General features: G+C 37.7%; 1 protein-coding gene across 2 annotated transcripts in view; it reads right to left on the bottom strand.

Moving 5' to 3' along the window:
- Positions 1–26,824, bottom strand: part of MOCOS (molybdenum cofactor sulfurase) — a 209,301-nt gene that overhangs the window by 73,878 nt on the left and 108,599 nt on the right. For both annotated transcript variants that reach the window (XM_014256806.2, XM_088060279.1), the window contains one exon: positions 12,948–13,024. In XM_014256806.2, coding sequence (XP_014112281.2) covers positions 12,948–13,024 — 77 coding nt within the window. The remainder of the gene's footprint in view (positions 1–12,947; positions 13,025–26,824) is intronic.

Genomic DNA, 26,824 nt, shown 5'->3' with positions numbered 1-26,824 from the left:
GCAATGTGCCTTTTTTTCCTCTAAGAGCAAACGTCTCCCTCCCCCTTCCAGATGCACAGACCTTGAAAAGGCATTAGAAAATTAAAAAGCCAACAGAAATAGAATAATGTATCTATGTTTGAATATTCATTAAAATACAACATTGCTTAGTCACTGCTTGCCATTTGGATGATGCATGGTGCTTAGGCAAGCTTAATGCAACAATGTGAATTTGGTCTTGTTTTTACAAGGTGGGTGGAGACTTTAGTCCACAGATTCCTAATGGTGCTCAGCTGTACTAATTCCATTAATATTTTTAGGTCATAAATCACCTTACATCAGTTTGTGATCTAACTTTATGTTGTAAATAAGACTTCAGAGAAATAGTAATAGATCTCATTTCTGGGCTTTATTCAGATCCATCTTGATATTTCTCATTCTCTCCAGCAGCTGCTCTACCTACAATGCTTTATACTGAAGACCACATGACTGTGTTGTCTAATGGAATTATTTACCCTTGATGTTGTTTGCCCTTTGTTACTGTGGTATTACACATGCGCTTCTCTCCCAGAAACTTCTAGCAGCTACCACACTGGCAAAAAAATTACCACACTTTATTTCATTCTGTTTAGCCATTATCAAACATCACAAGCACAAGAAAGAATGACATAAAAACATCTTTGGGCTACTAAATCCCATGAGCCAAATTTATTTCTTGTTTCACCTCACAAATCACAGCAATCTGTTAATTTTGTCCCCCACTGCTTTTAGATTTTATGAGCATCATATCACAGCAAGTTTTTTCTCTGGAATTTGATGAAAAAACCCAACAAAAATTAGAACAAACAAAACTAAACAAAAATGCTGCCTCTACTCTTACCATTTTAACATCAATTTTCTAATTTGAATGTCTGATGTACTTCCTGTCTCCCAACCATTTGGCCCTGAAACTCCTACTGCCTGTGCTTATACCAACTAACTAGCAAGAAACTTCATCTTCCATACTTGGAAAAAACAGGAACACTAGTTGTGGTGGAACGGAGACCCAGGAGAACACACAGCCTCTCACCCCAAGCACAGCTGCTCTGCTGAACCAGTTGTGTCTGTGTTCAGGGTGAAGAGGAATGAACTGTACAACACCATGGGCACCTTTTGCAGTGGTGACCCAGCCCCTCAGGCCCAGCCCTACCACAGGACAGCGTGTGGCAGACATAGGTCCTCGTAAAACATCACCTCGCAGTAGTGCCTCATGTACTGGTACAGAAATAATGGGGGAGATTTAGGGTTTTATTGTATTTATACACATAAAATACTGAGGGAGAAACATAACACAAATAACAATTATATCTTTTTTCAGTTTGATAACTTTCTGTGCTGGATGCAGTCATTGGCCTGATCCTCTTATCCCCTGATTAGCTGACAAGAGATGCTCATCTCTTGCTCTCTCCAACCACAACTCAGGAAGCCAGCCACATACCCTTCCCACAACACCTTAGGCTAAACATACAGCATGACTTGAGATCTTTCATGATTGACAGTGAAATAATTTGGAGGCCTGTCAAAGCCAGTGCTTTGAAAATTGCCAGATATATTTTAGCCTGTTGCAATGAAAAAGATAAAACACAGTTACAAATAACACACAATACAGACACACAAAATTACCTATACAGAACTGCTATTTTATAGAAGCAAAAATCTCAGAACATAATGAAAAAGTTATGGTTTCTTTTCAAAATCTCATGATGTTGGGTCAAATTATGCACCCATTAATGGGGCTGCTCAAGTTACAGTAGGGCTGATTTGACCTTTTGCATTGCCAGTATGTCATGGATGCACAGAGCTATCTAGTTTGCTTAGCTGATACTTCCTGAAAAGGGTAAGAATTCCTTCCAGACTTGTTATCAATGTAATGTCCACCAGTCATGTAGTGTGTATTAATGCCAAAGACAGATAAGTGGCTTAATAATTTAATGAAGGTGATTAATAGAAACCTGTCAACCCACTTAACTGGGAAATCATTATCTTCGCATTATCTTTCTCACAATTAAACTTGCACAATCCAAACATCCACATGCATTACCCACATCAAGAAAAAGATATTCTGGAGTTTGAACTTCATTGTTTTCCTTAATAATTGGATGTACCCAGCAGTTTGACTGCCCAGATCAACAGTGCCTTTTGGCTAGCTCAAGGCCCCCTCATCGATTTTTTGCACACATGGTAAATTATTCAGACAACAGCAGCTTGCAGACCCCAAATCCTTTTAATGTTATTGTTCTTACTGAATCAAGTGGCATTGGAACAATTGGATTGTCCTCACAGTTTCTTTTTCTGTTTCCACCCCCTGCTTCTTGAACACTGGTCTAATTCTGCTGGTGACTTTCTTCTAAGAAAAGCAAATGCCTTGTGGAATAGCAGGAACAGGAGGCATTATGGGAATGCTTCAAAAACGGCAAATGATGGGAAACCAAAGATATGTGAGAAAACAGATTTGTGTTCTGCTAAACAGGGTTTTAAGTCCATACAGGCTTCCTTTTTTATTTTAATTTATTTGATAAGCAGAGACATGTCCATAAAGGATGCCATTAATTATTTTAGTTTCTGTTCATGTGAGCACTTTTTTGTGATTCTGCTTTTTTGCTGAGCACCCTCCAATTCTGTGGATGCACTTGTGTGGTGAGGGAATCAGGACTGCATTACACATTTTAGATTATAAGAAACAACTGATTTATAGAGTGGCACTTAAGTATCTTCCACATTATTCTCCAAGATAGTCCATGGAGCTTCTGTTCTCCACCCATACCATGTTAATATAAAATTATCAGGGGCTTTATGTCTCTACTGCCTTTGGACCTTACTCATGTTTTTTAGCTTCTACTGACATATAATTCAAGTCTCTGCTTAGCAGTCTCTTTCACCTACACAACGACAGAAAAAGAGACAGAAATGGCAAACTCTGGTGCCCACAGCCCTAACAAGGATTTTGAATTCAAGCATTCAGCTGGAGGGTTTTGTGATTTTTATTTGTGGAGACAGAGGTTGATGAAACTTCAGGTAGCAGGTTGGGCTGCCACCTGCCTGAGCTCAGAATTAGGTACACTGACTACTCAGCCTCTAGGCATCAACTTTGGCCAAAATCTGTGTGTGTGTGTGTGTGTGTGTGTGTGTGTCTGGAAACACATTAAGACACTTCTTAATCACTTAATCAGGAGTGATGATGGTGAACTAGCAGATCATGCAAACCAGAGCCTAAGTAAAATCTGAGTTTCATGTCTCTCTAGAAGACCTAAACTATCTGAAAATAAAAATAAAAAGTAGATGTCCTCACACCAGACAATAAAAACAGCGGAGAAGAAAGAAATTACAACAATAAAAAAAAATTCTAATGATTCTTGTTCCAGTTGAAACTGGGTTGAAAAAAATAAAGACATCTCCATTAACAGACATGATTTCCAAAACCCTACAAAAACAACAACAACTAAACTTCCACTAATGGCAAGAGGGAAAAAGGGAAAAACAAATGTAAAAAAGTTAAAAACAGGTGCCTGGAAGCACCTGAAAAGGCCCTGGCCTGTTGCTTTCAGTTGCCCACATAACAATTTTTGGTACATTTTGGAAAAAAATAATTACTCACCCTTGGACCCCAGCTCTCTACTAATTAGGAACTGAATTTCATAGCTTAACATATAGCCACAAGAAGGAAAATAAATAATTTTTGTGATTATGTGAACTATATTGAAAATAAAACAAACCCTTTCAAGGCAGACTTCCACCTCCCTCCCAAAACAGGTTCAAACACAAATGTGTGATCACCCAACCTGATGTCTACTCACTCACCTAGAACCAATTATCTCCAATTTTACTTTATACAGTATAGAAGGAAGATCATACTACTGTAGAGTGTTGCCAAAATTATGCCAAAAGCATATTTATATAAATAAAACCACCTCAATAATTCTGATCCCTAGCATCACCCTCTAATATCTGGGATGAAGTTATTTTAAGGTGTGAACTAGCCATGTCCAAGGAGTGAAACTAGCTCAATTGTTATTTGCCTGTACTCTGAGGATATCTGTCAAATCCACCTGTAAATGACAGCTTTTCAAGCAACATCTCCATGATCTTCACCAAAGATTTAGGGGTAGGTGGCATCAACTGCTGTGTCTCCACTAACACGAATAAACTATGGCAGTTTATATAGAATCATAGAACCATTAAGGTTGGAAAAGCTCTCCAAGATCGAGTCCAACCATTAATCCATCACTTCAAAATCCACCACCAAACCATGTCCATAAGCCCCTAACCACACCTAAGCTTTTTTTGAATACTTCCAGGGACAGTGATTCCAAAACTTCCTTAAGCAGCATGTTCAAATGCTTAAACATTGTGACTGAAATACCAAGCTATGCTGCTGGACACTCAGAAGCAAATAGCTTTTTTTTCATTAAAGGTTTTGCCAGTGTAGTTATGGTAGCAAAGTCCTTCAAACATAAAGATCGTTCACACCAGCACCTGTGACAATAGTCAATCTAGTTTGCTTGGGGAAACAACTAAGTAAACAAGAAAGGAGGGAAAAACATTCAAAAATATTTTCCCAGCTATTACAGAACTGCAATAATTGCAATTAAGGCAGCTTACAGATGGAGATTCATTGCCGAGTAAAGTCTTCCTTTCATGGAAATTAGGATGTGGATGAAAATGGGGGAATAGGGTGTGTGATATGGATGAGCAAATGTGTGGATCTCAAATCTGGAATCAGGCAAGGTATGCAGAGTCCTGAAAGCATAACAGACCTGAAATTGCATTAAAAATGCATATAAACCTAGAGTAATATAAAATGAATGTTTGTAGGAATGTAGCACATAAATGCCCAAAGTAGGTTCAGTAGGATGAGTAGGTTCAGAGAATAGGATCTTTTACTTGAATGAAGCCGAACTGAAAAAAATCACTTACCTGAGCACCTCACATAAGACCTTTAAATATATTTTACCAGTAGGGATTGTGAGAAAATGTACCCACTCCAACTGGATGGATGAGATGATACTTAGTGTCTTGAATCCACAGGCTACTCAAAAATGCAAAGGCTAATTTTGAAATATTAAAGACCTTTTGTTGCGGCCATGTAATCCATCATCTGTGCCTTTTCAGTTCTGCTTTTGCACCCCTGCAAGGTTATGCCCACCCCAAGGTATGTGAGCTTCTCCTGGGGGGTAGCAAGGCTGGACTGCAGAAGAGGCAAAGCTGCCAGGTGTATTCCCAGGGGCTTCTTCAGGGCCTAAGCCCAAAGGGAAATTGATGGTAACTCTGTGTGGGTCTTGTTCCACCCTGACAGCCTCTAAGTGTTTCAACCACAACTAGAGCAGGTAGCACACAGGAGCTGAACCTGCATCTAGAATGGCTCTATTGAGAGCCACTAACAACTGGGCAAAGGTGACAGCTGAGGCAGATCTTTATTGAAAAAATAAACTGCGAGTGTGGAGCAAGAATTAGACATGAAACCAGTCCCTGTAGGCAAAACAGCTTTTCCAATTATATCCTGTGGTTTCCTTCTTTCCATTTTATATTGACTGAATCAAAATCAATGGAGACTGACAACAATTACTATGTGATTTGCAATTAGTCCTGTTCATCTATAATGGATCATAAACTCCTTTTTTTCTGATATGCACATTACTGCTAAAAGTAGCTCAGCAGTTTAACAGGAAGTAACATTAGTGAGAAAATAGGAAATTTTTTTTTTGCCTTTATTGATTTTGTATCTGTTGCTATACTACTTAACACTTCTTCCCAAATAATAAATTTAATGCTGCAGCACACCTAAAAGCGTCAAAGAAGTAATTTCCATATTAGAAAGTCTCTCCTTCAGAGATGTAAGAAATGGCATTTTAGGACCTGAGGAGAAGAATGCCAGTTAACAATTTGCCAGTAGGTGTCTCTGCTAAACACACTGAAAAGAAAATACTGCGTTTGAAACTTCAGTGAAATCCAAGTGGAAGTTTGCATACTTCAGCTGAAGAGCAGGGTAGAACCAACTAGGTCACTAGTCCTTTCTGAAGACTACTTTTTACATAATCACAATAAAAACAGAATTTACTTAAAATTCCAGTGACTCCCAACTTAGGTTAAATATTGAATTTGTCTCCTAATATTATCTCACTAAGTAAGGAGACTCAAGAAAGGCTAAGCTTATACATTAACATTCTTGACAGAAATGATGAGTGTAGTCTTCAGGAAAAATATTTTTATAATTTAAATCTTAACATTGTTGAAACAAGCAGACCTTCCTACTTCCAGCAGAGAATTTCTTTATTAAATATTTCTGCCTCAAACTAAAAAAACATTATATGTAAAAATAAAGTTTAGCTTTAGGCTGAAATAGCTCATTGCATGGTAGAATAATTTTTCCCCCATGGAAAACATCCAGAGGTTCTTATATTTTCTTTACATCTATATGTCATTTGGCAATGGTCTTATTTGCAAAAGCACAGCTTCTAAGCAAAGAAACTAATATTAGTTTCTCATAATTGGCACTTACTGTTAACATACAGCATGATTTTCTGATTAATAATGAAAAAAAAAAGATCTCAAAAGGCACAGATCAGCTGGAAAAGCATCTGCTTAAAATACACACACATAATTAGGAGAGGACGTCAAACAGACTTGATTACATATTTCATGGGTATGTGTCAAAGAGTGTAAAGCATTTGACTTAACCCCAGGGTGACTTCAAGAGGATTTACTCTGTCTAGTGTTTGTGATTAGCACCATATAATCTGGATCTGCTGAACATGTAGAGTTTTACATGATATGCAAATTTTATTTCGCTTTAATTTAGCCCCTTTGGATTTCACATAAAATCTCTGTGTTGCATGAAGGGCTGAAACAGCTGGATCCAGTTAGCTAGGAAATTAAAAATGTACTACATGAAGTAAGGTAATCCTTGCCATGGCAGCCAGCAGACATTAGAGTGGGACCCTGAGATCTCTGAGGGATGGCTGAAGTGAAGACCCCTAACACCAGCCAGACCATTTCCACAAATGCCAGAATACTGATCCTTCTCTAGTCCCAGTGTGTTCTAGTTTTTCATAAAACTGAATTATTTCACCACCATGTCAAGGTTCATTTTCCAGGTGCATGTTAATAAGAAAATTGTTCAGCTTATCAGTAAAGGAAATTAATATCCACTAGGTAACATTTTATTTCCCTGTTAGTATATCAAGATGTGGTAAAAAAAAATTAGCAATACATTACCCTGTTTAAAATGTAATGGAATTAATTTATTTGTAATTTTATTTGCCACTTCCAGGTTTTAGTTGGAACTATACAGAGAAGATTCTTGAATATTTCATATGCATGTTTTAAGAATACAGCTGAACAAGATTTTTTTTTTCCCCCATTTCAAAAGGGTATTCTAAGAATAACAAGGTCCTTCACCTAATCAATCACTTGAGGCATCAAAAAGTCTTTGGAAATTCTGCAGCCAAGTCTAAAAGCTGTCACTTCTGTTCTCCTTTGAAAAAGACGGTTTCACAGGATTTTATCTCTTAGCAGTGATAATGACAACTTTGTAATGAAAATGACAAGTCCTTTAGGTCCTATATCTGACACAGAAAATTATCTTGGGAAAAAGTTATTACAGACAGAAAGTGCTTCTTCTCCAAGATATCCTTTGGCCATATGTAGGGAATGCTGCATCATTGTAGGAATGAGTAGATCTCGGTTTCATTAGACTTGACTGCTGTTCATATTCCTATGGCCTTTACTGAAGACTTGGTCTTACAGTCATTGTCTCTCAATGGGGGCTACAATAATTTTTCCCACTTTATTTCCTGGAAGTGATGGATTTCACCATGCTGCCCTTAGGCAGAACTGGGAACAGATTCTGTAACTACAGTATAAAAAGTAGCCCCCATTTATTAATCCAAATTCACCTTCCAAACATATTGTATGTGCTTGGCTGTACTTCCAAGCAGTTGCACAAGACTGCCTCACTTCCCTCCTTGCTCATTTTGTAATACTGCCTCTGTAACTGTTTTAATTTAATCTATAGCCATTAATAAATGCGTGCTCAGTTGAGCATGTTCTTCCTAATAAACTAACCACATTAGCAACAATGGCTTCTTTTGATGCAAAAGAACCAACTGAGCTTTCTTTCCTCCTAATCTGTTGTAACCAGTCATTTGAAAATGAAAAGCACCACAGACTTCTGAAATCAGCTGTACACACACATTCTTTATCTAAGACATCTTTTTTTTAACGTAACAGGCACATTTTCACCCTGGAGACAGAATTTTTTTTGCCTTTGCAGGATAGTTTGCTGTCAGACTGTGAGCCTTTCCTCCTCAGAGAAAGCAACATCTACCTGAATAAGCCTGGATTTGAAGCATGAAATATATGTTGGAAATCAGAAATCACTCCTAGAGTAATGGACAGATAAAGATTGCACAAATAGAAAACCTCACTTCGTGCTCCTCAGGGTTCTTCTGGAATATTTCCTGTTATGCTTTACTGTTTTATTTCAGCCACAGGAAATGTAGAACCTGCCCTGCTCAAAAGAAGCTGCAGATCCAAGGGAAGCAAAAAAAATCCCAAAACACTATTTCCACCTTAACTAATCTGGCAGTTCAGCTTTCTAGTCCCAAAGGGATCATTAACAGGACAGTTATATAAAATTAAAGAAATGCCTTATACCACATAAGCTAATCATCTAAGCTCCTTTAATAGACAGAGGAAAGAGCCACTATTGTTGGCTGTAACTCCTCTCATTCTAAATTTCAAAAACCTCAGAGGGATCAGGCTGGTGAAGTCACTGTCTATTCCACTGATTTCAGTGGGAATCAAAATAGTACCTCAGACATCAGTACTGACAGCAAGATAAGGTTAATGCCATCCAGAGGTTAAATGCAGATATGAAAACATACTAGGTTACCAAAAACCCTGTTCCCCTCAAGATTAATATTTATGTGATTTAATAAATGTGAAGTAAATTTTGTGGCCAAGGAAAGGAACTCAAGTATCCCAATTCTTTGCCTATCTTGCAGGCCATTATATTAGACTTTTCATGGCCCCATTGACTTCAATGGAAGCATTCAGCAGTGTCCACACAGACGAGGTCCTCAGAGTGAAACAAGATGTTGCAAATCTGAAAGGCAGTGATGGTAATTCCTCTGTAGAGCTTCTGACTCATCAGTAGATCATGGCTTAGTTTTACAGCAACTATCTGATGTAAGGCAGGAAAACCATCTTTCTTATATAATCCCAGATGTAGAAAGAAAGATAAGCACACTTGCAAAATATTTAGACTGTACAGCTGGTGTTCACACAAGTGAACCCCCAAGTCCATTAAAATTATGAATGAGAGCAGCACTAAGGATAAAAACAGTAAAATACACAAGCATGGTCCAAGTTTAGGTGATGTGACCAGGCCAGAGTAGAATGAAACCACAAACTCTACACAAAAGAAATCCCAGTAATCCCTGACAATCTTACTAAGGAGAACATTTTTTTTTTTTTCTGGCCCCTAAACTGGATGACTTATATAACCTTAAGTGTTTAAACACAACAGACATGAGAATCTGTGCAGTACCATTAAATGCAGGCTGCCAAACATCCCATCACTGACTGCAACCAGTCCTTGATGGAGCAGGGCAAAACACACCAAAAGTTTCAAAGGCCAAGTTAAAAAACTAAGTTAGCATCACCATTTCACATCCTTCACTACATTTTGCTTTGGCTGTTTTGAGATACAAATGTCTTTATGAAAGCCAAAATAATCTTTACTCTCCAACAACCAATCAAACATCTGATAAATTTAAAACCAACTTTCAATTCATCATCCTTAGGAGACTTAGTCTGCATTTTAAAATTTCTTCCCATACATATTATATTTTCTTCTGAATTGAATTAATGTTTCCTGAACAGACATTATAATCAAAGTAAATCTTGTAACAATAAGGCACAAATGATGTGTCTTAGTTTAATTTTTAAGGCAGATAACAATTTACTAATAAAAATACATACTATAAACCGTAAGTTCAAAAATCATATAGATGTACAATGTCTGGGAATGGCTTAAATACATATGCACATCACTGTGCAATTCTGGCAGGAAATATGCCTTGTTCTAAATGGAAGTTGAGACAGGTCAAGGATGCATTCAGATATCAGAATCAGAAACTGATCTGTATGTTCATAACACTAACAAGGAAACTCTGAGTTACCTTCTATTAGGGATTTCCCTTCCTACCTTCAATAATTACACCAGAATAATCCAGCTACAGCACATCCCCAAAGGACTTCAGCAGTACTTTTATTATACATTAGGACACGATTAGTAACAACAACACTTTCTTTATTTTGCTTGTTTCTACTCCAGGCTACTTCCAACCCAGAATTAGAATAATTGTTTGTGTTTGGGGAGTGCAAAGCAAGTGCTCCAGTAGCTACGGTAAAGTGAGATTCAAAAGTGATTCACATTTGACACTGCATTTTGCCACTGAAAACTCTGACAATGTAAGTGGAAGAAATTATGCATAAAGAGGCTTAAAACAAATCTGCAGTCCTTCTGGATTACGAAGTGCTTCTAGAGCATACAACAGTTTTTTGTATACACCCATGTACTAATAATCTCTGTTCAAAAGGAACACTGTGCCTTTGACAGAAATTAGATAACCTGCAAAACTCCATGTAGTTAGTGATATTCAGGGGAGAAAAGGACAGTGAGAAGAAACAGCGACTGCAAATCCCTGAATGTCTTGTTGCATCAGCAGTGCCAGAAACATTCAATGCCTACACAAACTGAGGAGCAGGGCCCCCAAAACCTTTGTCTCACAACCAGCACAGAAGAACCAAGAGACCTGATAGGGCTGAGCCACCCTTCACATCAGCTTTGAAAAGTCAACACAAAAAATGCATCTTATGATGGAAATAATCAAACATGACCATAGGTGTGCTACATTCTACTATCACCTTTGAGTGGTTTGTTTCATTTCTCTTCTGTATGATTAAATTCTAATTAACAAAAACACATCACATGGAAGTTTTTCTACTTACATGCACATACATGTAAGCATAATAGCAGAAGTTTTAGCATGAATATGTTAGAAGTTCCTACTTATCTGGAACAAAAGCTTAATTCATCTTTGGTCATGGATAATGGTCTAGGACCAGCCCAACTTTGCAGAAAATTCTTGGATCATGTGGTGATTAAAATCCTTTACAGAATTCCATTTTTTCCGCTATGGATTTCTCCTCTTAGATCTGTAAAGAGGCAGTGCTGGAACTTCTGCTTTTCAGTGTGGCACTCCAGGATTTGACTAGAGACTACTAAAGTACCTAGACTATACCAGCAGTGATGAATTTTTGAAATTCCAGTATTTGTCAAAACCATAGTTTTATTTAATTTTTCAGTTTTCTCCTCCAGACAAGTTTCCTCCTGTTTGCTCTTTCAGTCTATGTTTTCACATCTTTCTACATTTAGCACTGTTGGGAAAAAGAATATTTAAAAATGTTTAAAATATAAATATTACTAAATTTTTGATTTTTATTTTAAAGAATTTTAAGTATGAAAATTTGAAGCCAGTTCACTTTTTTGACAGCTGAAAGATCTCAACACACTATTTTTTCATGCCTCTCTTCTACCATGTCATCCATTGATACCCAGTTTATTCAGATTCAGGGCTGAGTGTTCCCCTCAGTCCAGTATGAAGAGATTTTCAATTGTTTAGCTAAAGTAGGTACCAACAACAGGTTAAGATGGATGAGAAATGCAACAGAGGAGGTGCTATCTTCAACTCTCACATTCATGGCAGGCAATGCTCTTATACATTAAACCAAAGCCCTCTTTACAAGTGAACATGTTTGTTTAATATTGCATGTTTCTGAGAAGCATTCTGTACTACAAGAACATATACTAAAGGCTGGTTACTGATCCTTGGTTTCCATATAGAGCAGCATAAAGTAAAACATCCTCACTTGTTGGTCTTAGACTATTGATGTGGATAAAAACTGCTATTGATTTCCACATGAACAAGACCTGAAGCATCTAACAGAGTACTTCTCACAGAAGCCTCGCACTGGGAGGAAGAAGAAACCAGAATACTTCAGATAAATCATGACAATAAACATCCAGAGACACTAGCTGAAATTATACTAACCTGAAAAGTACATAGCCAATGTCTCTCTGGACTCGGGCGTCTTTTACATCATGATGCACTTTATGACTTTATACAGGAAATCAAAGAGTGCACAGGAGAAGGAAGGGTCAGACATTACACATTAAGTAATACACATAGCTGATCAAGAAACCAATTCCAGGAACATCCTTTGTTAACCGGGCACATTCCACATTTAGAAACATGCCATGGTATGGTACTTGCACTTGCTGCACAGCCCGCAGTGCAGGTTTCCCTGGCCAGGTGTCATCTCCTGCCCTTTTCAGGAGAATCCCTGACCCATGGCAGCAAACACAGAGACTGCGCTTTTGGGGTGCTGAGTCAGACAAGCAGCAGTCTATCCTGGAGTAAACACAGCACATGAATATCACCCTTCACATACAGGTTCTGGCCTGAAGATCAGCTTGAATTCTTATTTGGGACTTCAGCGTTAGGTTCATGTCAAAGACTTCACAGGTTGACTCAAACAGTGTGAATCACTCTGCTACTTTCTAGTGTTACTTTCCTATTGCATCTTTGTGAGTGTGAAGCAGATGAGAAGTGTTCCATGTACTCAAGTCTTGCCTATCCAGAACAATCTGGACCCTTTCTTTTTCTTTCAAACCAGGCTGGAATAATCCAATATGGAGCATGTGAATAAGCCAGTTACACTGAAGTCTCATCTTCACAATGATGATATCGATAGTAAAACTAGAAAGAAAAATTAAGCTAGAGCCATAAGAAATATGATCAGACCTATGCCCTGAGCATAAATTTGGAACTGCAGTCTTCAGTATTAGAGTTATATTAACTGACCTGTGAGTTTTTCCAGAACATCAAATCCATGTTTCAGAGCAATGATATCAAGAAAAGAGACTGTACCGTCTTCAAACCTAAAGAATGGAATAAAGGAGCACAGTAAATACAACATGCAGCTATGGTACCAATTTTAAATCTATTTTAAGAGTTACTATTTTCATATTCAGTGAATCTAACATGTGGAGTGGGAACTAAGGGATTCATCTCCCAGTCTTGCAGCGTCCTGTGAAGGAAAAATATGTTCTTCAAAGCAATAGAGGTTCACATAAACAGTTGCTTGCACATAGAAAGGTATTTTTTCCTACATACAGTAACTATGTACTAACCTACATCAAAGTAATGGTTAACAGTTACGTGTCATGAGCTAATGTCACAAGGTCCCAAGTTACCTTTTGAACCTAGGGAATAGGTGAGAAGACAGGTGGAGACTTGTGTCCATTCCCCCACCCCCTGATATAATTACACCTAATACAGTTGAGTTAGAAGGCTCCAGCAATCTGGTGCAAAGAGGAATCAGACAAGGAGGTCACTAGCAAATCTTCCTCTGTGAGCTTCTCCTGGAAATTAATTTTTAAGTGACCTGTAGTAAGAGCATTATACAAGGATGGAGAGAGGGGTGCATTCCCTACCACTATCTTTTAAAGGAAACACCAGATCGAAGCAAAACCACTGGATTTTATGAACTACTCAGACATGCCCACAGTTGAAGAGGAAAAAGTGAAGCTCCAAGGTGAAATGTATTCAGGACTTGATGCAGCGAAGTATTCAAGGGACCAGAAGGGACACCAGGGAAGCATCAAAATGTTTCATTTAGGCTTTGTGTGCACCAAAGTCTACAAGAAGTTTTAGGAGAAATCATTCATTTTGCTTCACCCCGAAGAAGAATGCAGAATAATGCAACTGATGAAGCCAGAACTGTACAGAACCCAACACTTTGCAGGGCTGAACCTGGGGTCATAGCAAGAAGGAGTTATGCCCAAAATTGTAACAGTTAATGCTAGAAATGAACCCACCCCAAGTCTCATGGTTCAAGTTTAAAATTAAACTCCAGCCATGAGGATGAGACCTCCAGAGGGACTTGGTGTTCCTTGGATCTTTCTCAGAAAGATCAGATGATATCTGCATTAAAGAATTAGTGGACAAGGTGGAACATAAAACATACACTCTTGGGCAAAAAATACTTTAAATACATGTTTTAGACCAGAAAAAAGGGGATTATTATTTTTTTTTCCTGGATGCATAATTTTTCATAATGCATGTTAAAAGCTTTTGGTGCCACGATTATGTATGTCTTGTCAAAAGGCTCAAAGTTTAAAAATGCCAAATATCAAATACTTTTTCTTTAATAAAATAAACATCAATGGAATAACAAAATAGCTCCCACTTCTATTATAATTTTTCTTACATCCTATTTTACTTTTCTATAGTTATCAAATATTTTCAACACTGCAAGTGACATCATCAGGTGAAGAACATATTAACCTTCCAAAAATCTTTGGTAAAGGGCCACATAAAAGAAAAATGAAAGAGTATTGTGTATATATGATAATACGTTCAGCTGCAATGAAAGAAGATAGAAGCAGGAAATAATTATAATAATTATAAATTAAATGTTAAGTGAAAAGTAGTGTTACAAGGATGAATGGCCCAAAGGAGATCACTTCTGTTTATGTATTTTAACATAACATAGGCCAAAGAATCCATCCTAGAAATTTCTGAATCTTCCCCACTAATTATTAATAATTGATCTTGAACTTTAGAGAAGAAATCTTTCTGGCTGTCAGTAATGAAATGTAAAATGGCCATTTGTGATTTGAAAGAGACCTAACACCAGGAATATTTACACAGAGACCTGTGGACCAGTATCTGAGGGAATCATTACTCTATCCAAAAAGCCATAAAAAATGTGGAGGGATGAGAGAGAAAAGATAAGGTAGCGGCTAACAGTTGTTTCGGAATTGAATACAGAAACCTTTTTCACAGGTTGCAGAAAAAGTCACAGAGGTCCTACATATGTGCCAAGGAGAGATTACAGAGAGGATTTGTGAGGGGGAACTGACCTGCTCAGCTCAGTTACCCATAATGGCCAGCAAAGCAAACAAAACACTGGGAACGGGACCAGGGAAGAGACACTGGCACTGAGCCCTTCAAGGAGATGGCACAATCCCCAACAATTTTATCACAAGCATAGTGATAAAATTGGAGAAAAGAACTTGAAAGGGCAACAAAGGGCAACAAGATCATCAATGACTTCTGAGATGCACCCACAGTAGAAGGGGGGCAACAACTGTATTTCTGTTTATCAGATATGATAATTAACTAGGCAGACAACTGCAGTACATACAATGCTACACAAGAGGAGAGATGCATGGAGCATGTCACTCTCCTAAGATCTTAAATAATTTTATAACAGTACTTCAGAGCTTAGGAATCTTCACCAAAAAAAAAACAAAAACCAAAAAAAACCACAAAAAAAACCACCCCCCAAGCAAGTAAATAGGCTTTTTTGTCTTGTCAAACCTTATGCTCCAGAACAGCACAATTGTCATGGCATGATATGCATCCAGCATTTAGTCTTTCTGTATCACCAAAAAAAATACCTCCTGGGAGCTCCATGGCAAGAACCAGAAGCCACAAAAGAAATTAAAATAATGCTGAAAGCACCATCTCAAAGATATGGCCAAGTCTCTCTCTCTACAATTTAGACATGGACTGTTTTGCAACATTCCTCTCTTTTATTTTGTTTGTTCATATGACCCCCTCATTACCAGCTTTCCAGTTCTGATTACAAAGCACAAATATTTTGCTATTTCAATAATATGTATATTTACATTACTTCTGGTGTGCTTGACTCTCACATATATCCTTCAGATTTAGTGGACACCTGGTGTGCAACTTCATGTCAAAATTTTCAGGAATAATGTATAAATTCTGATATTTAGCACATTAAGCCTTAAGTGCTATAGCAGCAGTGCCATGGCAAAACGTGATGCTATGAAGAGCAGCTATTCCCTTTTTGGGACACAAAGAATTTTTATTTATATTCTTTCCCTCAGAATATTTAACATTATTTAAGACTGAGAGGAAACATGCTCCTTGAATTAAAAGTTAATGAATTAAAATTAATATCATTGGCTTCAGTGGCGATTTTTCTGTTTGGTGCAATTGATGCTTCAAATGAATTGTTTCCCCACACAGTGGCAGTTGCAGTGTTAGAATAATCAGTTCAGGATGAAGCTCATTTGAATGCTGGTCTAGAAGCCACTTCCTGAAGTAATCAAGATTTTGCAGCTGATGATGTATAAAGGATACTTACAAAGGCTAATACTGCAGAATACCAACCCAAGAAACAAGAAGCTTACCTCTCTTATCTAGTTCTTATTATAATTGATCTCACTTAATCACGTCTGGGATGAGCTCAGTTGCTTAGCTGATTGTGTTTGTGAAGTGCTAATAGCATTTCACATCCAATTGCTATCTGACAAACCAGCTAAGCAACTCATGGCACAACAAAGAGAGCAGCGTGCCTAAAATCTATCCAGGAGTTATGAAGCTGATGAGCTGCTCTCCCTTCCCACGTCACACACAAACTCTGTTTTAGAAGCAAAAATTTTTGAGTCACAAGAGAAAACTACTGCTTTACAGTGAGTAGTCCTGCCTTTAGAATCTTCCTAGGGCTGGAGATGTCTTTCTTTGAATCTTTATTCAACTGGTTCTTACGATACTTCTCTGTTACACTTCAGAATATAAATGCTATCTTCTAAAGTCACCATCCCACACTTAGGGCAACTGAAACAGAAGGAAACTGTGACATCTTGGGCAGTTTCAATTCATCCTGCCCTTAGCCAGGTCACCTTTACACAGAAATATGATGAAATAAGAATTCTGGCCTGGACAGATGTGATTGGAAATAAAGTGCTGAAGGGCTAAAAAAACCCCTTCATGTTTGAAAATAGGATGTAGAGGAAATTTGGTGAAAGGCAAAAATATTATCCTGGAGCTGGACAGCACTGACTTAAGTCAAGACTCCAGAAATTCCCTCAAGACCAATCAACGAGTGCTGAGGTGGTGAAATACCCTATTCTACATGTAAAAAGTATACAAGGCATGGTTTTTAGGCATTTCGGGCGGAAGTATCTGCTGCTGGATTGGGAATGCTGACTTGCTTAACAGGTAGATGAGTGATTGAGTTGTTTGAGCTTTTTTTTTTTTTTTGGTTTTGGGTTTTTTTCAATTCATTTGTCCAGATAAAGTAAATCCAGATATACAGATGTTATTCTGGTGCATAAAATCACAGACTCATAGAATATGAATGTTAGAATTCCATGTTAGAAGGAACCTCAAGAACCATCTGGTTCAACCTTTCTTGGCAAAAGCATGTTCTAGACAAGATGGCACAACATCTTGTGCAGCTAAATTTTAAACATGTGCAATGTTGGGGAACTTCTGTCACTTCCCTGAGGAGATTATTCCATTGGCTGACTTTCTTTGGGAATGTCCAGTCAGAATCTTCTCAGGAGTAACTTGTACCCATTACCCCCCATATTTCCCATGTGACTTCTTGACAAAAAGGGAGTTTCCATCTTTGCAGCTACCCTTTAAATACTGGAATATGGTGAAAAAGATTCCTGACTAAAATCTAAACCACTTGTCTAGTCTAAAAACCTAAAATCTACACCATTTACCAGCCATCTTCAGCATGCTCAGCAGGATCCCAAACTCCACAACACTGTAATCACTGCAGACAAAGTCACTGCTAACCAGGATATAAATGAAAGCAGTTTTTCTTGGTTTCCGTGGAGCAAATCCATCAGTGCCTCTTTCCCGGCTCACACAGCTAACTTATGTACAAGGAAGAGGTTCTCCAGACATTGCCAAAACTTGATAGATGATATTTTAGCTATTGTTTGTTCTTCCAATAAATGTTTAGGTGGTTGAAGTCATCCATAAGAACACAGTTCTTGGTGATCTGAAGCTTGCCCAGGTGACACAAATATTGCTTTTGCAGACCTTACTGTCTTGGTTTGGAGGTCAGTAGCAGATGTCTCCTGTAAGATCCTCCTTGGAGAGGACCTCTGTGATCTTGAGCCAGAGGCATTAGATAAGGCTCTCATAATCACTGTGCTTGACTTCAAGGCTCTCTTTAGCTTAGAGTGTGACTCCTCCTCCTCCTCCTCTTCTTCCCTGCCTGTCTTTACGAAAGCGCCTTTAACTATCTATTACAATCCTCCACTGACACCAGTTGTCCCACCATGTTTAACATTACTTCTATGATATCATAACTTTCTGACTAGGCAGGGAGCTCCAGTTCCTCCTGTCTGTTTCCCAGGCTGCACACACTGATATGTATACTCTTGAGGTAGCTGGTGCTCTAGTTCACACCTTGGGAGGCAGCTAAGGAACATTTCCACATGTGCCATTTCTATCCAGAATGCGGGCCAGATCACTGAAACTTTGATAAAAATTCTGTCACAAGGTCAAAAATAATCCTGCTCATTTGAGAGCATTGCTGAGTCAATGCAAAGTGTAACAAAGGAGCGCGGGGGTAACATCACTGTCAGCCAGCCAGCTGCCACTCTCCCTTACACTCGGGAAATGACTCCATTTAGGTCAAATGAACAGAAGTCATCCCTGAGTTTATAAAGCAGGTAAAAGAGAAAGCAAATCCACAGAGAATTCATATTTCTCGAATATGAACTGCTTTTTTTTTATTTTTCAGGTTTTTTTCTGTTTTTTAAACACTCCTCAAGAGTGGAGCTGCCCTTTGAAGTGAGATGTTACATGAGTTTCTTTCATCTTTTCAATTCATTTATTTTCATCTAATTAAAAAGTACAACAATACAGAGAGGTTCTTGGTATGCATTTAAAAGTAGCTCATTCAGATCCTATTTTTCAGCTCTTAGAGGTACCCCATATCACCACCACATGAAACATCTGTTCTGGCAAATTCAATTTCTACATTTTATACATTTTCATGTTTATTCCAAAGTGACATTTTCTGGAATGGTAACAGCACCAAGGGTATACAGAATCAAGCTCATGGCTGTAGGAACAGACTGTTTTCAGTCATATTCATGTTCTTAGGTTAGTAATTGCCATCTCTGATATTAGCAGGGGAACTGATTTTAATTGGTCTCACTGCTTTCCAACATCAAACCCCAACATTTGCAGAAGGAGCTACATTTGTTTTGCTTTTCTTTAATTTAAAAGATATCATTACTAGGCTACAAAAACTTTAGGGCCCTGCTCTGCTCTTTAAAACTTTTATCAATTCCTCCTGAGACAAAGTTCTCAGGTACTTTTCCAGGGTATTTGTGTGTCTCCAGAAGACATTTCCCTTTGTCTGGCTTTGTCTCCCACAGGAGATACTCCTAATTTTTAGCAATTTGCTAGCTGACCTTATTAGCCACTTTCTTAACTGGGGGAAGTCCTGGTCACATTAACACCAAGAACTGAACTTTAAGGCAGCACCCCCCAAGACCAAGCATTTGTCTGTGGGCTTTTTGTTCTTCTACTAGTAAAATCTTTGGAACACGCTATGATCCACAGAATGCTAACCTCAGGTACACACTCCATTTTGACTAAGTATCTTTGTTTCATACCGTGAATGTCATTGAAGCAAGTAAATAAAATTAGGAGATAGCCTGTTGTAACAGACACACGTGCGACTATTAAACCATTCTTTTATAATTATCTAACATTTGTGTAATTGCCTGCACAGGAGCATACTACAGTAAGCCAAGAATTTAAATGGTAGGAGGGCAGCAATAAATGTTAGACCTCTGAATAATACACCTATTCTCACCACTTCAGCAACTCCTTTTTAACTCTCTAAGAGGCACATTACACAATCATGAACAGTGATTGTTTCTCACACAATGAAAGGAGATCCAGTGCCCGGAAACCAGCCACTTGTGGAGGAGAAAATTGAATTAATAAATCAATCTATTTTTATTTCTCAAATGTCTCTGTGCATCTCTCCCTTACATACAATTTGATGAACTCCCAGCTGGTAACTTTGCTCACTACATATATCTAGAAAAATCTTCCCCATTTGCACTGAAAAGATTAGCAATTCTTAAGCCTGTTACTCAAATTGGTCTGAATGACACATTGTGATTTTGTAGAGTATCAGCTCCTCAGAGCTCTGAAACAATGAATAAATTATATCTCAGGGATAACATACTCCCCCCACCAACCCCTACAAGGATCCTCCAAAATAAAATAATGACAAAGCTACATTTTTTTTTTCCCACTAGAAGTCATTGGTCATAAAACAGCCAATGCACTGAGTGTCACAGACCGAAAGTTCCCTTCCAAATTTTACAAAATGGGCCAATATATTTTCATTGTATTGCTGTGGCAGAGAGGGAGAAACAAAAATAATCTTCCTCTTTAATTCCATTATACAAAGGGATATTTCCTCGAGATATATTAAATTTAAGTCTTTAGGAACATGAGACCTGCTGGTTAACTACCCTCAAAGAATAATATGTTCAACTATCAGCTAGTTAGCTAGCAATTTTTACTCATTCATCTTAACTTGTAACTTATTAATGTCAACAAGAACCCCATTAAGGTGCAATTCAGTGTGAGCAGGCGTATTGTAAATGATTTCTGTATCTGTCTGAGTATTTAACATTTGATATGCACTATACTCCCATGATTATATATCAATAATCCAAATGTTCACACCTCTGCTTCCCATGGGAAAGTAATATCCAGATATAACCCCAAGTAATAGCTAAAATGAGCAATTTGCAAAGTGTATTTGCATAAACTGTTCACTGATCAGCTATGAGTAATGAATCATTAATAAAAATTCAAAACCCTTTCTTTGATTTTCTCCTTAGGAGGAAGGAAAGGATGAAAGACATTCTGGAAGTAAATTTTTCATAGGCAAGAATCTGACCAGCTGTAATCATTTTTCTGTGTTCAGTATAAACAGATTTGTTTACTTCCTCATGAAGATTGAGATGTAATCTTTCATCCTTAAACAGGTACATTTGGGGATAAAGGATAACTCTGTAATTAACTGCTAAAGATTAAATTGAAATGTCAGTTTAAAAAGTGGCAGACAAAAAAGGATCCACTTGAACATGAATTCAGTCTTAAGAAACCTACACCTAAAATACGACTGTCTCATCATGTGTGCCAGTGAGGCAGGCCCAGAGCAGTGACCTCAGATAAGGTTAGCAGTAACTTATCATCAGATAATGGAGAAAAGTCCCTACGAGTGCTTTCCAATTGGTGGTCTCTGTTCTGTACAAAGGTCTGTGCCTCGAATAAAGGGTCACTGCAATGCATGAACTTCATTTCTTCAGCTGGGGCAGGTGTCGTGTGTATGTGTGAAAAGACTTCTCTGATGTCATTCAAAAAGCTTCTTTCTCTAGCAAAAAACATTCTTTCCAGAGGTAATTTTCAGAGGCAATGTATACCCAAGATTAGCAGAATGCACTAGGACCTGTGAATTAGGATCACCATGTTAAACCACTCTTTTTTTCGTCTTTCATGGGAACCCAAAAACTAACTTAAAGAATTTCAAATATTGTTACTATCTGTAGAGTAGACAGAGGCCAAATGTGTGCTTATGAATGTGAGGGATCTGGATAGGCTAATTGTATAAGATTTAACAGGGTGAAGTGCTGAGTCCTGTGCTTGCGTCACAACAAACCCAGGCAGCGCTACAGGCTGGAGGCAGAATGGCTGGAAAGCTGCCCAGTGGAAAAGGGAGGGAGCTGGAATTGTTTAGCCTGGAGAAAAGGAGGTTTTGGGGGAACCTTATTGTTCTTTACAACTTATCTGAAAGGAGGGTAAGGTGGCCAGGTAGGGGTCAGTCTCTTCCAAGTAACAAATGATAGGACAAGGAAACAGCCTCAAGTTGCATGATGGGAGGTTTAGACTGGATATTCGGAAAAATCTCTTCATGGAATGGGTTGTCAAGCTTTGGCACAGGCTGCTCAGGGAATTGGTGGAGTCACCATCCCTGGTATTTAAAAGCTGTATAGATGAGGCACTGAGTGACATGGTTCAGTGGTGGACTTGGAGGTGCTGAACTAACTCAGATAAAGTACAAGCAGAGAATAATTTTCATTTTTATAAAATGGAATGAGTGTTAAGTGGATTTGTGAAGCTTTCATGCATGTGCTGAATATTTCATAGGTGTCAGCAAGAATATAATGTTATCTGTGTTTTTGTCTTTTACTTCTGATGTGAATGTGCACGTATGTGAAACTATTGTAGCTGGTGGCATACACCAACTACAAATAGTAACAAGTGAGCACTAAGCAGCTAAATTCAGTTTAATGTATATGTAGAAACAACACTGTGTATCCAGAAAGGCTGTCAGCTTGACAGAACTGGCATTATTAAATTACTGCTATGAAACAGCTTAGGTTCAGAATAAGGTCTTATTAGCTAGTTTGCATGTTGAGACCTTTGTGATAACAGTAAAATCATCAAAGAAGAATGGGATAAGACAAATACAAGGAAGACTTCAGCTAATAAAATATTCTAAGGTGTATGAGTAGACTTTTTATGCCTAGGGGATACAATCGACTAGGACTTTCACAAGGAAAAACCCCTACTGCTTCTACACCTCTATCATGCTTAAAAAAAAATAAAAAATTGTATAGTAAGGTCTGCTACACCAAATGAAGTGCATCCTGGTAACTACCTGGTTTACTGAGGGCTATTGTTCCACCTTGGGACTATAATATACAGATTTCTTCCAATGCTTTTTTATTTTTCAGCATTGTTGTGAAGGTTGCTAATATCTCATGTTACCTTGTGAGGTCAACAGGTAGTACCTCAGTGATGAAGACTGGGAAGTTGAAGAAGCAAGCAACTTTTCTTTCCAAGGACCAAGTCAAACTGATTTTCCAAGCATGGACTGGGTATTAGGAGCTTCCAGATTTCCAGAAAATTGAATTCACAGCAGCAATACCAAATTAGCAAGTACTCCTAATTTCTCACTGTTTTAAGTAGTTTGCAGTTTATACTGCAGAAAGCCATGAGCCTTTTCCATGCAACTGCCTCTCCTATCCTACAGGAGTGCTGTGATGGAGGCCCCAGGAATTTCATGTGCTCATACAGTCAAAGTTATCCTGGACCTGCATTGATAAGGTCAGTAACTGGAGGGAGTTCTGGAAATCCTCCAGTCATCCTAATCCAGAAGTAAGGATCATCTGAACTAACAATTCTTTCAAGAAGTCAGGAAAATTATGGCACGTTACGGGACATTGCCAATTCTTGAAGTAGGGAGCACAGAGAGATGACTCCTGTCCCTGGCTTTGGCAGAAAAGAGAATGAGTCATGTAGCTGAGGAATCAACAGGGTAAAGGAACAGCAGAGGGTTAGGAGTGTTTTCATCAATAGAGAAATAAAAAACTTAATATTCATAGAAACATTTGTTATGCAAGCAATATCATCCCAGCTATCACACAAATAGAAAACAGGATAATGAGTGGGTGAAAAAAGCAGAGATGTTTATATGCTAAGAAAAAGTATGTGGGCTACAAAATGGAGGGATTAGAGCCACTCTAGGACACTACTTTATTAGTCTGTGGTGAAAAAAATGAAGGAATAATAAAAAAAATCACAAATAGACATCATGCTAAAGAAAATATGTAAATATAGGAGAGATGCTGGTGAAGAAAACTGAAATATTTTTAATTTAAATGCCTTTGGTGAGATGTTCAAAACAAAAACGATTAGTTGCTAGGATTCTGCTATAGGCTATGTAGCTATGTAGGAAAAAAAATCAGGTTTGGGTCCAAAAGATCCTTTTCTCTCACTCTCACGGAAATAAATAAAACTAACTTTTCTTCAAGCAAAACCAAGATAACAGAAGTGATTTGGCTCAATTATTACTTAATATTGGAGCCAAACCCAAACAAAACCTGCTACAAATAAAATAATCACCTGATAAATAAATGGCTTTTACAAACAGTTATACAATACACAATGGGAGACTTTGATTGAAACCCTGGTCAGAGGTATTACAAGGTTACGTGTCACAGACAGATAAGCAACCTCAAATGAGATTTTGAGTGTGACTGGGCCAAAATGAGATATTAATGAAGTTACTTGGCCAGGAAAACTGAACTGAAATCATCAAATACTTAGATAAAGAGGAGACTTATAATTACTTGAGATTGAGGTTAAAAAATATGTGGAATTTGCATTACAAAAGTATGAAAGAAATAAAGAAAATGAACTTTTAGAGAAAGCCTCCAATAATAAACTGCACTAAAAAAAAATAAAAAAAAACTCTTATGAGAAATTTTAGTACTTCTTCTTAATGATGACATGAAATGCTCTCAAAGTGCTCTCAAAGAAGGAAGCTACAGATGGAAAGACAGAAAGCACAGTGATAAAGTGAGAATTCCCAGGAGCCAAGCCCTGACAAACAAATGAAACTGAACAGCAAACTATTCTTCATATACAAACAACAGAAAATATTAAGGATATGTATAATAACACAGAAATATTAAAAAAAAAGGAATATAAATAAAAAGAAAAGTAATATGATTGTTATTCAAGAAGCAAAGAGCTGGTGGAAAAGTCTGAAAACTACCTGAGGATTTGGACTCAGATTTTAAGAAGGACTGATAAAAAACATAGATCAGAAGAGAGGCTGGAGAATCAGAAGAATGGCTGGAGGAGTGTGGAAAGTATCAAAACTGAAGTTATTACAACTGGTGTGGAAACTCACTTTAAAGGTTATAGTGTAGCTGAACACAGGCAGACAGATAAGCTATGTCCCAGAATTGTAAGAAATTGGCATGAAAAACTCCCTAAACCAAATAATACAGGCCAGTAAGCAAATTTTTCAAATCAGGAATGGAAAACAAAAACAGTGTTTCTACTGAAAAAAGGGAAACAGTGTAATCCAGGGAACAACACATCTGTTAGTGTTGAACTCAGTGTTATGTGCATTCTGAAAACAAGTTCTGAATGAAAGCACAATTAAATGAGTAAATAAAAGCATGTTCAAATGCACCATGGATTGTGCCAATAGAAGATCAATCCCAGAGAGGCTGCCATTCTAAAAGCACATTATTTTTCTAGGCAAAGGAAATGCAGAACTAATTTATCTGGATTTCAGTAAAACATTACCTCTAGTGTCACATGAAGAACTATTATAGAAAAAAGAATATTCAAAGAGTGTTACAGCAGGCCAAACAATTGTGCTGAAAGGGGAACTATTATGCTAGGAAAAGGTTTCCCATTTAATTCCTTGAGCACTGGCTTTGGGACAAGTATCTCTTTTAGTAGTCTCAGTAATGATCCTGGCATATAAAGTAAGAATGTGAAGATAAAATGGGCTGCTGAAGTGAAATCTGGAGACTGTCAGTGCAGGAGACGGGGCTGTATAATGTGTGCAGTAAGAAACAGATAATGTTGAAAACCCTAAAAACAGAAATGAGATTAAATGTATAATATGCTATAATGTATGATAAGCACATCACCACGCATAAGCCCTATTATGCACTTAGGGATTACTGACATTAACTTCTGCCATGAACCGGAGGACTGTCATCCAAAATATTAGATTTGCCAGTCTATCAGATCAACTATCAGCCATCAAGATGACAAACAGGAAAACATACTAGGACTTACAGATAGAAAAATAAGAACACCGTTCATAAAGGTTTGGTAAGATTTTCTGTGGCAGGCTGTATATTATGAACAGAGAAAAGGAAAGAGCATCTTAGAGAAGTGTACAGTTCACGTAGTATGGAAATACAAAGCTAAGTAGAATTGCTTGGTAGATCTAAAGATGGAAAAGGCGGGTAATAACCTGGAAGGAAAAACAGCTACAGTACAAAATGCTGATAAATGACCAAACTGACCACAAGGTAGTATAGACTGCAAATTGAAAGTTTGTTAACATCCAAGACATGAGATTATAGAACCATTTCCCAACAGAAGAAGAAGGAACAAACCAAAACCAACATATCCTCCTTCCCCCATCCCAAAGGTATCCCTCTCATTCTACACTTAAGCTTAGTATAAAGAGGTTATTATATAGTGTGGGTGTCTTTGACCACAAATAGGTTGATTATATGACCCAGAAGGTTTTTGCCCTCCACGAATCCAAAAAAAGAAAATGCCAAAATAGTTATTTTGGGAACCTCTGAAAACCCTGGAGCCATCACTCTTGATGATCTTTCTGTGACCAAGCCAGCTCCATTTGACATGCAACTAGGGGGACACCATCTTACTCAGCATCAGTTGTATAAGAGACTACTGAGAAAAGAGCAAAAGAAATGCACATACTGACAGGGTTTTTTTGTCTTATAAATTTGTGTGCAGATTCTACCAACCTGAGAGTATGGCATATTGACTAGTTCCCTATGCTTCCATAAGGAGGGTCTCTGGTGATGGTGGTGAGGAATAAATAGATAATTTTACTTAGATTGATTGTCACAGAAGTAAAAGGTGCTCATGACAGCTGTATGATTTTATAAGATGAAGTCAACACATCAGTAAACATGGAAATATCCACCTCCATTAATGTTTTTTTTTTTCACTTAAGAATACAGGAAAACTGTCTGCCTCAATCCTACCAGACATGAAAGAAAAATTGTACAGTGACATTGTAATACAAAACACTCATTTCAAAAACTCAACATGTACCAATACAGCAAGCCATCTATTCCCTCTTGCAAATAGAAGCACTTTCGAAGTTCATCTCTCAATGAGTCTATAATTCTCCTGGACAAAAATACACAGAGTTTTTGTAAATGCTATAGACAGTATTGCTGTAAGTATAAGAGAAAATGTTTCACCAAATTGCACACATCACCAGAGAAAAATAGGTATGTTTTCTGTAAAAATACCACTGGAAAAAAACCTTCTCATAGTTC

The sequence above is a fragment of the Pseudopodoces humilis genome, chromosome 1 (assembly GCF_049639895.1).
Source record: "Pseudopodoces humilis isolate 2021_Gansu_Grassland_sample_001 chromosome 1, ASM4963989v1, whole genome shotgun sequence".
In the NCBI taxonomy this organism is placed as follows: domain Eukaryota; kingdom Metazoa; phylum Chordata; class Aves; order Passeriformes; family Paridae; genus Pseudopodoces; species Pseudopodoces humilis.
This window is presented reverse-complemented; position numbering and strand designations above follow the sequence as displayed.